Genomic DNA, 15,809 nt, shown 5'->3' on the forward strand with positions numbered 1-15,809 from the left:
AAGAATTTGTTAATATTTAGTTTATTTTTCTTGTTAATTGCTTATACGCAATTCAATTCAACAAAACCAAAATATGTTTAACTCATTATTTGTGCATTGACATGTTCATATGATTCATTCTATTAGGCAAGTCATTGTGGTTCGACATAACCATATACTATACTACAATTGAATCTTGAAAGATGTGTAAATTTTAAAATAGTAAAGTGTTATCAATAAATTTATTTGTTGAAAACACCTTTTAATATACAAAAGCGATGAAGCTAACTTACTAACTTTTATTTATTGTAATTTATATTTCACTATTTATTTATTCTTTAATACCAACCTTCCTTAAGAAAGAAGTTTGGTTTGCTAATAAAAGGAACCCGAAAGGGAGTAAATAAATAAAGGTCACTCAAATTTATTATTCTTTATTATTTATTTGTTTCTAACAACTAACTATTCATCACTTTTGTACATTAGAATACAATTAAATCGGTGTTGGAATTTATTCACAAAACCGAGATGATATTCAAAGGTACTTAATAATCATGTAATAGGGAATTGCTTCAATACCATTGTACCGACGTTAGAATTTATTCTAACAAAGCCGAGATGGGGCAAAAAATGAATAACTTATTTACATGATTATTAAAAGTAAGCTGTAACTTTAATATTCTTGAAACCATTATATCGGCGTTGGAATTTATTTTCAACAGAGCCGAGATGGTGAACAAAGAATAAAACTGAGTTCACTTACTTAATCAAATAAAAAGGAAAACACACCAAGGAAGAGGAATTCCGCTCTGAACAAGTTGGCACCACTGCTGAACGATTTGTTGAGAGGGGAATGTCTACCCCTTCATAAAACCTTTCAACAGTGTTTCATCATGACCTCTAAAAGCACAAGCTTGAAAAGTGAGCTAGTGGATTGAATCAATAGAGCTTCTAAGACGTAGCCGACTTTGTTTGATTTGATCAGAACTTTGCATATTGAAGATCTTGCAAATGTGCCTAGATTGGTTCAACAAATCAAAACAAGCTTTTATTGCATTATTGTGAGGCGAGCCACCAAGGTGAATAAGAAATGCACAATTCTTTCCAGCATTGACTTTTTTTCATGCTATAAATTATTTTCTAGTAAAGACATCAAATCTAGCCCATGCGCTTGGTTTATTACTAACAAATAGCAAGACAAACAATAAACAACATCATTCACTATAGAGTACTCTAACCATGAAGGGAACATTTCGAGCCATGTGGATTGAAATTGTCTTGGATTTTTATCTTTATTTAATGGATAATCTTCAACATCACATTGAAATGATCCCAATTTAGATAAGCTCTCTGAATTTCATCTCTTTGATTCGCTGGATATTCCCAAATTTGAGGTTGTTTTCCAGGATCACATTCTAAAGAATTAATATCATATTCACCTATTGATACTTTTTGAACCATTGAAGGTTGCTGATCTGGTTGAACTACTTGACCAAATAAAGAATTTTATTGGAGTAAAGATATCGAAGCTATATCATCTTCATTATCTTTATCAGAATGGTTCCTTTAAAAATAGAAATCAATTTTTTTATGCTTAGACATTGTACGTCTTTAGGTGATTTCGTTAACCTGAAATTAATCATATAATGAATCATTAGAAAATCAAATTATTAGAGAATCTGAGTGTGGCTATAAAAAATATTGTGTATGTCATAACAAAAATTCTGAATGTATCAACAATGTCAATAATTATACACTAATATGAAATAATGATACTGCAATATTAATTATCAATTGAGGAAATAGGAGTATAACATAAAGAAAGTATTGGTGAAAACACATCTGCAAATTATTGTTGTTATGGATTGTTCCTGCGCAGTTTGTGTTGAATAGTGATGAATATTAAATAGAATAGTGAGATGTTAACTCTATATTGTGTTGTTGTGTAAATGCTCAATAGAATAATGGTAAAAGTGATAATGTGTGAGTCTTGTGTGTCGTCCAAAATTAGAAAATATGATTTAATTTAAACACCCAAGTTTAGATCAAACATATTTTAATAATAATATTTTTTTAAATTTTAGGAGGGCATTTGCCTTTCAGTTTAAATTATGCCTATCTGGAATACAACTTATAAGTACAAGTGCAATTATGCCTTTCAGTTTTAAGCACACAAGGAGCAATACTTCCCTGGAAAGTCACTTTAATATTTATTTATGACTCTCACTTGTGTACATAAATCAACTATTTATACTAGTATAAGGTGATAGCTATACATGGATCTTTAAACTTCTAGTATGTCGGCATTTGGTGCATTATCTTTAGAACCTTCTAGTACTTAATGAAAATAATCATTAAATATATTTGATAATAACAAGCACACGTTGCGGAAAAATTAATGTTGTTAGAATTGACAGTTGCACATGTCACTTACTTTGTGTTAAATCACCTTTTACTTTATTTTATGGGTCACCTTATTTTATAATGATCTTATGTGTAATCTTTTAGAGTATAAAATGTATGCACTGAGAGTGTAAAGATTTATACATAGTCAGTGCATCCTCCATCATTCATTTGTAATACTTTTATTTAAAAATCAATATTGACTAAAAATCAATAACGGATGATATAGTGAAAGTGTAAAAAACTTTTACACTATCGGTATATACATCTTTTTCCCAATCTGTTATTAAAAGTTGATATAAAATAATGTAAAAAATGAGGAGGGATTCACTTACTAACTTACTCTTCATGTTAGTCATCAATTTTAAAGAAATTCAATAGTTTCAATTAGTAAGTCTAAATCATTAGATGTTCATAGAATTGACTACCAGGATAAGGAATAAGTTTAAAAAACTTACTCTTGAAATAAGTAGATGACATACACTACAGCCAAATCCTCACTAGTAAAAAATTGACATGAAAAATATCCAAAATATTATTAACACATTACTCTTTAGGCCGGAAAAAATCACCCGATAACTTTTTATGGATGGCATGCACTACAGCCAGATTGACAAAAGCATTTATATTGAAAAATCATTTTTTAAGTGTTTGATTATCACATAAGTTTTACTCGGGATCGAAGAAAATTAAGAAGTGTGTGCCATGAAATACATTTGTGAGATGATTATAAAATTTTCATTTTTTTAATCTAAAACTCAACCAGCTATCAACAAGATGTTGGTCTAGTAGAATGAGATCTTGCTAGATCCCTAAAAAGACTAAAAGATAGATCAAAAGTTCAATTCTTGGAAGCGACAGTTGTTGGGAATGACAATCATACACCTCGAAAAGATAGTTCCTCACCCAAAAAACATGGAAATAACATTGGTCATACAAAAAAAAACTCAACTTGTAAACAAGTCATAATGGTCTATTTCTAATTTGATTATTAGAATGCAATAAAAGGAAATTAATTGTAACCATGAAATACATTTTTGTTTTGACTCTTAAGTTTTTCTCTTTTCTCACCTACCCTAAAAATTAACTCGTAAACAAACTCTAATAGACTAGTAGAATAGAACTAGTTGCATTGATCCATCATTACCTAACATCATAAGTTTTTTATTGCATATGTTCCCTCTCCCTACTACACCAAACAGTCTAGGTACTTAGTGATATCTGAATTATGTTCTTGGGCCAACATATAATATGGGAGGGAAATCAATTTCTGTGGTCCAATAATAATTTGGATTGCTTCCTTTCATATTAAAATAATTGTCTAATACTGCTAATATATATTTTATCAATAGTAAATAATAAAGAATGGGGACCTAGCTTTTTCTTAGAATCACTATGTCTATCTCTCTGAACAGCCAAAAATATCCACTGAAACACAAAAGAGTAGAGTCTCAAAAAAAAGGGAAATTATAAAATTGAAAAATCAGATAATCATTAAGGCCCCTTTGTTACTTTGATGATAGTCTAACATGAAAAGATTGATTATGATCTCTAAATGGAAATTTAAATTAAAGGTAAGTCAGAAAACTTTTGATCTAAAATCAATTTAAGGCATGCCTTGTCTCCTCTTCAGCCATACACATAAATCCATAAATCTGACATTCTCATATAATAATTCCTTTAACTAGTCCATTACAAAATAAGAATACTCAATACATTAGTATAATGATATAATGGTTCATTGAATTCTGATATAGACAAAAATGGTCAAATGTTCGATTATTAATAACAATATTTGTTGTAAGGAATAGTTACATGAACTAAGATCATCTATCCCTTCATCTTTCTGTCTTTCTATCTCAAAACAATCAGAGTTTGCCAACAAATAAAAAATAATACTTTATTTCACAAAAATAATACATTAATATCCATATGTCCAAATTTAAATGGGTGAGACAGAGACTGAAACACAAATTAAGGATACATAATCTGCATTCATAATTATATATCCTAAAATGTATTAGTTTCATAATGAGAAATGATGTTATTATGCCAAAATATTAGTGAGTGAGAAGAAGATAATTTCCCACTTTACTTTCCTTTCTTTTACTCAAGCATAAAATCATACAATACACACTCAAGTATGATTATTGCTTTACAAACATGGAGAACATGAGGACAACATAAAGTGTATAAACAAAAGCACTTGCTCCCACATAAAAAGAAAATGAAAAGCAAAATGTAAAGGAAGGAAAATAAAACATAGCATCCATGATGATGTCTGTGGGGACTTACAATTACAGCTTATGCATCTTTCCAGGTAAGCAAAGCAATTCTACCCATTTCACAATATCTCACTTTGAATTTCTCTATACTCATATACTTATTGTTAATAATCATTCATAGAAAATAGAAATCAATCCTTGGTTATTCATGTGTTACATGTGCAAATTTTTTTGGTTAAAGAGATAAATGATTTTGGTTGCTCAATTTTTTTTTGTAAATACCAATTTCATTTCAGCAAATTTGAAAACCTAAAATGGTTCAAAATATATCAAATGTGTATTAAATTAGTATTTTTTTTAATATTTTTATGACTAATAACAAAGACTATTTTGATTTACATTTGCAATTTTGAGTACTAGTTTGAATTTTTAGTTTTTTAGATATCAAATTGGTATACATAAAAAAATTTAAGGAACAAAATTAATATTCACTTTAAAAAATATTCTTATCATGTTAGGATGTTATTGAGTGATTTTTTGGTATAACCAATGGTATGTCTTCTGATTCGATAGGTACGAAACTAATCTCTTCTAGGCACATGATTACTGCCCTTTCCAACAACCGTTGTTCCCAAGCATTGAACATTTGATTTTTTGACATATCTAGAGATTAAGTAAGACCTTATACCACTAGAACAACACCTTGTAAAAATAACATATTATGCAAACAAACAAATTACTTAACTATTTAGAGAAACATAAGATGATTAGGATTTGAAGGTTCGAGTTTCATTTATTATAATATTAACATACTAATATTTATCAATAAAAATACTTAATTATTTAAATCAATTTTTTTGGCATATAACTTTTTAACCGATATTTGTGCCATTGTGTAGAAATATTCTTATCAAAATAGTATGGATATTAACATTATACAAATATATTTAAAGAGTGAGATCCATTTATATAGACATCTAGGGTGTATTTGGGAGTACCATTTTGGAGGGGAGGGAAGGAAGGGGAGGGTTTAGGAGAGGGATTCCCTTGTTTGAGAGTTTAGTGGAGGAGTGGGGAGGGTTTTGAAGGATTTTTCAAACCCCCTCAAACCCTCCAAATGCCAAAATACCTAGTTCCCCCAAATTTGGGTGTTTTGGGAGGAAAATAAGCCAAATTACCTAACTACCCTTACTAATATTATTTTATAACATATGATACATAACATACTATTGATTTTTTAAAGGGGAGGGGGGTAAAATAGTATTTTTGTATTACATTAATCCTTCATCCCCTCCTATCTAAATTCCACACTCCCAAACAAGGGAGGGGTTTAGTTGGATTTGCCCTCCCTTATCCTTCCTTTCCTCCCCCCTCTTTACCCTCGCATCCCTCTTCTTTCCTTTCTCTCCTAACTCCCAAACAAAGCCCTAATGATTTAAATCTACCCACTAATTGAAACCATTGAATTTCTCTAAATGGTTAGGATAATGAGTAAGTTTAAACCACTTACTCTTAGATTAAGTGAATCCTCCTCATATTTAAATATTTGCTAATATAAATTAAATGAAAAAAATTAATTTGAGCATGAAGAAAGAGAGTCAAAGTCAATCATTCATTTTCTCAATATATAAGCACAAACTACACTTTGTTGTTTCCAGTGAATGAATATTCCGGTGAAGCAGTGAAGAAAACTCGCCGGAGAACCTCGCCGGAAAATGGACGAGTCATGGAGAATGCGAATGGGACTTCCGGCGGGTCTCAATCACCGGCGTTCCATGGAAGACCGGACATCTTCCAGCACAAGGCATTATATCTTCTCCGGCGCCGGTACCTCTGAGTCGGAAAATATGGACCCCGATGACTTCACCGATGTTTTCGGGGGTCCACCCAGAAGCCTCATCATGCACAAATTATCAAGGTCAAAATCGTTCTACAATGAAATTTTCCAGCCGCCGGATTTCATATCTCCGGCGCTACCGAAGGGTGGTCGGAGACTGCCGGTTTTCCGGTTTCCGGCAATGAATGACACCTTTTACAGCGACATATTTGATGACCGGAGATCAAGGGAGCGTTCGGGGCCGCAATCGAAGGCGAAATCAAAGTCGAATTCTTCATCAGGACTGAGTTCGGAGGATGTAAGCCCTCTCCGGCCGGTGATCAGAGATGACGTGGCATTGTCTACCTTTGCTTCAAAGCTCAGGTGAACTAACTATAACTGTTTGTACTTTGTACTTGCATTCTGTTACGTGATGAAATTTACATGTATGCCCTCGGTATTTAATTTTGATTGCATATGTATAACCTAAACATGATCCATGTCAGCCATTACTCCCAATGATGTCTGATTGTTGTTGTATGTCTATAGTTTGGCTCAGGGTTTCATAAATTTTTGCATGTATCAATTTGATATCAAAGAGTTTAAATAAATATTCAAAGATCATAGATGTCAGTCAAAGTAGCATTCGTCAATCTTAGAAAAGTAAATTCCATTGATATTAATAACAAGAAATAGAAGAAGATTGGCTAGAACAAATGATGAATTATTTCATTGATGATTATCAAAAGAATAAATGCACTATATTTATACAATGATCACTAACAACAAATCCTAACTAACCCTGAACTAATTCTGTTTATAGCAGAAAAATAAAAACAAACTGAAAGCTATGACACATAGCACAATAGCTTGAGGCTTAAGTAACAGTTGACTTTTTCGTTAACTATTATGACCAAACAATGAGTGAATATATAACCCAACTTCCTTCTCAGAATTTGCTTCATTATTGTCCCATGAATTGATTTGGGTGAGAGGTCAATCATTGCATGCTTTAATCAAGGAATCTGATTGAGGGAATTGATCTTGGTGCGTCTCGTCCATACTTCCTGGTTGATGCGCCACAACTAGTTGATGCACCAGACTTGGCTACTGATGCGCCAAGTCTGACCGATGATGATGTGTCACACTTGGCTGATGCTGATGCGCCAAGTCTGACCGAGACTGATGCGCCAAGTCTGACCGAGACTGATGTGCCAAGTCTGACCGAGACTGATGCGCCACGCCCGGCTGATGCTGATGTGTCAAGTCTGACCGAGACTGATGCATCAAGTTTGACCGAGACTGATGCATCACACATGCCAACTCTGACCGAGACTGATGCATCACACACGCCAACTCTGACCGAGACTGATGCATCACACACGCCTGATGCACTATGCCTCGCTGATGTTAATGCGCCACAATAGAATTTGTGACTAAGCCAGTCAGGTCTTGCTGATGCATCAGGCCACGCTTTCTGACCGAGTCCTCTAAGCCATGATGCGACATTGTGTCCAAACTAGTTGGTTCATGATGCAAGTTGACTGAAGTGTTGTGCACCAACTTACATGAATTAAGAACATGAGAATCAATCATATTTGACAATCAATAATCATAAAAAAAAACTAAAAAGACTAATTTGACACACATTTGATGAAAGAATCATTTTGCATTTTTATTTTCTAGGTTCTAAAATGGTATCAGAATTTCTTTTGAGAGATCAAAATAGTTCTTTTGTCTTGTTTTAAATTGCGCTTACACTACATTGATCACGGTTCGTGGAACAATGTGGTCGATGTGGCCACAATTACTGTCACGATGTCACTCAAGAAACCATATTATTGTGGCTATAATTGCAATTGTGGAACGCAATTTAAAACATTGGTATGAACTAATTTTAGGTGTTATTATAAGAGTGTAGAAATTATATCACATAACTGGTTAGAGTTGTTTTTATTTCTTATGTTTAAAACTGAATTTCTAATCAGAAAGTAACTACAGGAGACCTTGCCATAATTGGAGATTAGAAGCAACAATGATTTTAGGAAATTAAGTGTTAGTAGAAGCTTTATCTTTGACTGAATATCCTATGGATATGGCTTGAGATTAATCTTTGGGCAGAAAAGTGTTTAGGTAAAGTCCCTTTTAGAGTGGTGAATCCAAGTTTTAAAATCTGAATAGAAGGGTTAAATTGTACAATTAGCAAAAATAAACTTTGATATGAATATGATATCTATAATGTTTTTTTGTTGAATGTGTTATCAAACCTTATGCAATCAAATTAGGAGTAAAATCAAATTGTTTGAAAAGCATATATTATTGATCATAACCTTAACCTATAACTTAGAGGTAGCCTAACTCTACTTTCCTCTTTTGGTCATGGAAGGTAGTCATTAGCAATTAGAATTAATGTGCCATGTCATGTCAAAGTAATAAAGTTATCGAGCATTATTGAGTTGCTCGATCCATGTAGCCGACCCCATCTAGTAGGATAAAAAAGCTTGATTGTTGTTCTCATGTCAAAGCATTGTATTTTTGAAGAAGTGTATCAAATATTCAATGTCTTATGAGGCTTCTGAGTGATTGTTACAGGCCAATTAATGTGCCATGTAGATGGGATTCATCTACTATGATGCTTGAGGAACACCCAATTAAACAAGAGAGACCATTTTTTCCATTCAATAATCAATCATTTGAAGTTCAGTATCAAGATAATGAATACAAGGAGAATCTCAAAAGTTCTCATTTAGGATTCTCCAAAAGAGTCTCATCTCCAGAAACAGTTAGTCTTGAATCCAAGTCATGTCAAAGCATCAAAATGTTCACTGATGACTGGGAACTTAATTCCCCATTTTCGGCTGTCTCCAGTCTTTGTCAAGAACCTGATGCAAAATCTTCAGTTCATGATCATGTGCTTCCAGAACTAGTTATAGACGAGGATGACGATGATGATGATAATGAAATTATGAGCTCCTATGTCATAGAGGTAAACTCCAACTTAAGAGAGGAAAGTTGTGAAACAACGGCGGTAGATGAAGCAATTGCATGGGCCAAAGAGAAGTTTCAATCACGAAATTCGGATGAAGAGTCGAGGTTGAGAAATGATAGCAGTGAGCAAAATGCTGGGATGGAAGGTGATTGTGATTTGAACTTTTGATAAATAAAAATTTTCCTTACAAATTTAATGCATAATAGTAAGTCCTGTAACAGAAAATAACAGACACTTCATATTTGTATCTGATCATGCAATGCAGGAAGGCCCGAGACAGATGAATATCATGATGATGGGATCAGAATAGTTAAATCTCCTAAGGTAATGTTTTGTATTGATTAAGCATAATTGTATAAATAACTTCTGATACAGAGCTTTATATACTTTACGAGTCCCATATCACATCGTTGGTACATATCATATAGATTCGATAAAGTTTTATGTTGTTTGTCCACTGCCTAACACAACCTCACTTTTTATCCGATATGTGATTAGAAATGTTTAGAAGTCTATCATGGTGTGATATACTTCTGTCAAAAGTTACATATTTATCTTCTATCGTGGTGAAACTTCAATGGTTTGTAAAAGTTTCATGGTTCATTTAAGGGTTCATTCTCCTTTGTTTCCATTTGTACAGAAGCTAGAGACAGAAACTGAGAAGCTGGATAGAGATATAAGATTGTGGTCATCTGGCAAAGAAACTGACATACGACTATTACTTTCGTCACTACATCACGTAAATTTTCTTCATTGTTGATCTCTTAATACTGAAAATTTATTGAATCTTGTGTAGTTTTATACCCTTTTGATGTGTGCAAATTACAAAAGAAATGACATGGTTATAACTTATATGCTTTCTTTTAACAGATTCTATGGCCTGAGAGTGGTTGGAATGCTGTTCCAATTATGAGCCTAATACAAAGCTCACAAGTGAAGAAAGCCTATCAAAAAGCAAGGTTATGCCTCCACCCAGATAAATTGCAGCAAAGAGGTGCAACAGTCCTACAAAAGTACATAGCACAGAAAGCTTTCTCCATTCTTCAGGTATGTAAAATATATACCAGATATGACAAGTTCTATCATTAAGTTTCTCTCAGGCAATGAAATATAGACTAAGGGTCAATTCTGAAATTATGTTCATATCTGTGTTGGAACAGGATGCATGGACTTCATTCATTTCTGAACATGTTTCATTCTAAACAGTGGATAATTTTTATTCCTGATAGCTCTGTTTTGGTTTAAAGCACATAGACAAAGGAGCATATCTGTTGTCCAAAAAGTATATCACTCTATGTGCTACTTGCTGTGATTAGTTTAAAAAAATATTTAAATTAAAAGTTTAATGATTAAGTGTTTTACTGACTAATCACCGAGCAATAAATTCGAAATGGTCAAAGTGTTGGTCGCCATGCGGTCGATATATGATAAGTATATGAAATTTGAAAGCAGTATCTCCTTTGTACAAATTGTTGAAAGTTGGATTTGGTGTTCTATTCCAGTTTGTATCATGAGTTGGTTGATGATTTTATAGGTAATATTTTGTGAGTAGTTCAATGGAAGTTTTATGATTGGTTTTTTTTGGTAGAGTTATATGATTGGTTTCAGTATTTGACTTGTATATGCCATGGAACCAAGAAATAAATGTTTGTTATTCTTATGAAATCATATTCCATTCCAATCTCATCAATTGCAGCCATTCACTTTTTCAGCATTTTATGCTAGACAACCTTATTCATTACTCGCATATCAGACTAGTTTGCCATTTCTTATGAGGGCAAAGCATAATCATTAGATATGCGGTCTATTCAATACGGATATGCGGTATACAATATGCTATCTGTCAAATATAGGACATATTAGGAGTTGCTATTGTAAATCTTGACACTATAATATTTTATTTTATTTACCTATTAGTTAGAGATTAATTATAAGAAAAATTCATTAAAATTAAGTTATATAAATAAGTTCATTGGTTAACCAACTATATTATTATTATTATTATTATTATTATTATTATTATTATTATTATTATTATTATTATTATTATTATTATTATTATTATTATTATTATTATTATTATTATTATTTATAATCAGTTTAAATTCAATTTTTAAATCTAAATTAAAATGAGACAAAAAATGTCGAATTTTAAAACTCTAGTCGTTCAAACTACAAAAATAAGCTTTAAATGTGTCAACCCACAAAAATAATCCTAAATGGGTGAAACCACAACTTGCAACTAGTTTTATTTAGGGTTTTGTCTTCTCTCACCTTTATAGTTGTCACCCTTTGGTGTCCAAGTTTATCTCTCTCTTCCCTATCTTCTCTGTTTACTTTTTTTGTGTTTGCCTTCTCTTGCCATGAAATCAAACAAATTGCCTATTTTTGGAGTTTAGAGTATGTGAAGCATCCATGGTTAGGTTCTCTAACAGTTGCGAACCAAGTTGCCAACTGCAATGAATCGAGTTAGATCGCACCATGAATTGGTACTCAGTTTGTAGGGGTATTTTTACTTACAAGGTTTTAAATCCAGGTCCATGATCATTACATACACCGATATATTAAGGTTTTATGAATCCATGAAATTACATCTCGTATGCAATTGACTTATCAACTGCATTTGTCCAAAATTGACAATAATGTCAGAGGTTTTGAGTCTCTGAAACAGTAACTGCGAATATTATGATGAAGGGCACATATCCTATGACATGGACATCAAGATATATATTTAGTAAAATGTTTTATTTGATTGGTGGTCAATAGTAAATAGGAATTATGAACTGCAACAACAAAGTTTACCAACTCCAAACATTAATTAGAGAAATGGAGATCCATTTCCTGATAGGATCCTAAAAAAGGCATTGGTCCAGCCATCTCCATTTAAATTCCTCATCTTACACCTACTGATAGAAAGAAAAATATGGGAACTTCTCACACCAACATCATGTAATATTATCTTAATTTTACTAGGTGGGATCAGCTATATGGATCGAATGATATCATAACATTCTATCATAAATTATATTCATTGGCAATACATATGAAACATCAAACGGTCTTTTTCACACATGTTCAAATAACCTAAGGTGTGATTCTACCATTTTTATACAATATGAGTTACTCCAAGTTTCTTCATAAGACATTCAACTTTAATCTTATATTATCTAGTGTGTCAACTTATCCAATACAATATTTTCATCTCTACTACATAAAGTTTATTCTTTTATTGACATTTTACCGAACAATATTTAGTGTCATATAACATTGTTGGTCTTATAGTCGTATAGTAAAAATTTCCTTTCTTATTCTCATCTCTATTACATGAAGTTTATTGTTAAAATCATTTGTGTTTCCTTTGTTGTCGTTGTCATCTTCCTCCTAGAGCTCATGTTGCAGGAGCAACCTTTTGGGCCTTTTTCCTTCTTTATTTTATGTCTTTTTCTCTTTCAGTTACTAGTTAGTTTTTCTAGTTCAACTGCTTTCCCCTTTTAGCCTGCTGGTTTGTTAAGTTAGTTAGGGGGCTTTCCTTTATATAGAACTTTCTATTTCATTCCAAATAACATCAATCAATACAACATTTATTCATTATTCTTCTTTACGCTATGAATTCTCTACAAGCTAACATGATATCAGAGCTTCAGCTCTGATCACTAATCCTCTCCCCTTCTTCATCATCTTCTCTTTCTTTCCTATTACTTCCTCTATCCTTCCTACCTTTGTTCTTTTGTTGTTACTTGTATATATTTTTCATCACCCACAAATGGAGATACAACCCAGTTCTGATTTTCACACAAATCCTTCAAATCCCAATTATCTTCATTCTAGTAAAAGCCCATCCCTAGTCCTTGTTACACCCGTCTTAAATGGAAGAAACTATAATCCATGGGTTGGCATTACAATCCAAGAACAAGATCAAATTCATTGACGGGAGTTTGGTACAGCCACCTCCAACAGATCATTTACATGACCATTGGATGTGATGCAACACAATGTTCCTCTCCTGGATCCAACACTCAATAGAAGAATTCATTTCCAAGTCTATCTTATGGATATACTCAACTATGGAGGTTTGGAATGATCTCCAAGAATGGTATTCTCAGGCTGATATGTTCAGAAATGCCCAATTACAAGAAGATTTCTACCAATTGCATCAAGGTAATCTCAGTGTCTCTGAATTTTTCACTCAATTGAGGACCTTGTGGGAAGAGATAGAGAATTTCAGGCCTATTAGAAATTGCATATGCATCAATCCTTGTACATGTGGGACAATCCAATCTGTCAAGAATTATAGAGGCCAAGATTATACAATTAGGTTCTTGAAAGGCCTAAATGAGCAATATACTCAAGTACGCTTCCAAATCATGTTGATAGACCCTCTACCCAACATCACCAAGGTTTTTTCTATGCTCATGCAGCAACAAAGACAATTGAATAGCACAACCCTTACTGAACTTGAACCAGGTGGGAAAATAATGAACATAACCTTTAAAGATGACTACCAACAAAGAAATGAGAATGTATGAGGGTCTAGCTCTAACTCAGGGGGAGAAGTACACATGCATACAAAGGGAGAGGTGGTAGATCCATTGGTAGAGGAAGAAATTCCATGAATAGATTTTGCACCTATTGTCAAAGAACTAATCACACAATAGACACATGTTTTCTTAAACATGGGTATCCACCCAGATTTCAACAAGAGTTTAACAAAATGACAAATCACACATCAAGCTTCCCCTTAGACAGTGAAGAACAACTAGATATGGCACCTCAATTGATCCAACAATCTCAAGAAGGAGAAAAAGTCTTCACACAAGATCAAGTTCAAGGAATTCTGGATCTATTAAACCAGCCAAAGACTGAAGTAAAACACTCAGCAAACTCAACAATCAACAACTGTGCATCCTTCTTCATCAGGTAAAATCTATTCTTAATGGCTCTTTAACGCTGGAGCCACAGACCATATCACACACAAAATGAGCCATTTCAATACATACAAATGTATACCACCTATGCTCATTACACTGCCAGATGGCAGTAAGCTTTCTAGCACTATCTCTGGTACAATTATCTTCAACAAGTCCCTTACACTAACTAATGTGTTATATGACCCTCAATTTCATGTGAACCTAATATTAGTTAACAAACTTATTAAGGGCTCACATTGTCACTTAATATTTTCTGAAGATCAATGTCTTATTTTACAGAACCATACCAAGAGGATGATTGGTTCAGCTAGGCTACATCACGGACTCTTCATAATGCACCTACAACAGCCAAGTCACAATGTTCCTAATTTTTCCGTTTTCATAATTTTTTAGCCTCTTCTAATACTGATACATTGTGGCATTCAAGACTAGGACATGCTTCTGATTTTGTTCTGAATTTTCTTAGTAAACAATTTCATGTTATCAATAAAAGAAATAAATCTTTGATGCCATGTGATGTATGTCATTTATCTAAACACAAGAAATTACCCTTTGCCAATAGTAATACTCAAAGAAAGAAATGCTTTAACATCTTGCAAGCTGACATTTAGGGGCCCTATTCTGTCCCGTCCCTCTTTGGTCATATATACTTCATAACCCTTGTAGATGATTACTCTAGATTTACCTGGATCATTATGATGAAAACTAAAGCTGAAACTAGACAATACCTAATAAACTTTGTATCTTAATTGAAACACAATTCAATACTAAGCTTCAATGTTTAAGAAGTGACAATGATGTGGAATTCTTAATGCAAGATTTCCTTAATTCCAAGGAAATTATACATCATAGAACTTGTGTTGAAACTCCTCAACAAAATGGGGTTGTTGAGAGAAAACATCAACACATATTGAATGTGGCAACGTCCCTCTTCTTTCAATCTCATATCCCTCCCAAATTCTGGAACTTTGTCATTGTAACGCCCCGAAAAATACTTCTCAAAAACATTGCGGAAAAATGGGTAAATTTTTTTTTGAATAAAGAGATTGTATAAAATTGTTTCCTTTTCAAAACCTTCCTTTTCCGGGACATCACTTTAAGTAACTCAAATGCGGAAAATCAACTTATCGTTATCGAATGATAACTTAACCTGATTCACAATTTCCTGAATAAAGTAATGCATAAAATCAATTAAGTAATAATCGGATCCTACAGATTAGTTCAATAAAGGCGGAAACTACATCGCCACTAAACATATAAAAAATCCACATAACACAGCCCTCATCAAAACAAACAAAAGTGCATCGACTCGCCCCCAAGCTGACTCAGAAGATTCCAGGAATGCTGGACCCCTCACTCGGGTCCTCCTCCTCTTCTGAGTCCGACACGAGGTCAATCACCTCCACCGAACTCTCCACATTCACGAGTTCAATGACCTCGTCCTCCTCCTCTTCTTCCTCCACTTCGTT

The 15,809-nt window shown here is 33.1% G+C and overlaps 1 protein-coding gene across 5 annotated transcripts; it reads left to right on the plus strand.

The window, feature by feature from the left end:
- Positions 6,213-11,128, plus strand: LOC109343599. 5 transcript variants are annotated; one of them, XM_019581984.1, is made up of 9 exons: positions 6,213-6,685; positions 6,728-6,807; positions 9,004-9,557; positions 9,678-9,736; positions 10,053-10,151; positions 10,283-10,459; positions 10,573-10,963; positions 11,003-11,062; positions 11,109-11,128. In XM_019581984.1, exons 1-7 carry the CDS (start codon positions 6,323-6,325, stop codon positions 10,612-10,614), a joined length of 1,374 nt encoding a protein of 457 aa, XP_019437529.1. In that variant the 5' UTR covers positions 6,213-6,322; the 3' UTR covers positions 10,615-10,963; positions 11,003-11,062; positions 11,109-11,128. The 5 variants fall into 5 exon arrangements, with proteins under 5 accessions (XP_019437529.1, XP_019437525.1, XP_019437528.1 ...); XM_019581980.1 differs by having other exon boundaries at positions 6,213-6,807; XM_019581983.1 differs by having other exon boundaries at positions 6,213-6,807; positions 9,037-9,557; positions 11,109-11,127.

Source organism: Lupinus angustifolius, chromosome LG03 (genome assembly GCF_001865875.1).
Source record: "Lupinus angustifolius cultivar Tanjil chromosome LG03, LupAngTanjil_v1.0, whole genome shotgun sequence".
Classification (NCBI taxonomy): domain Eukaryota; kingdom Viridiplantae; phylum Streptophyta; class Magnoliopsida; order Fabales; family Fabaceae; genus Lupinus; species Lupinus angustifolius.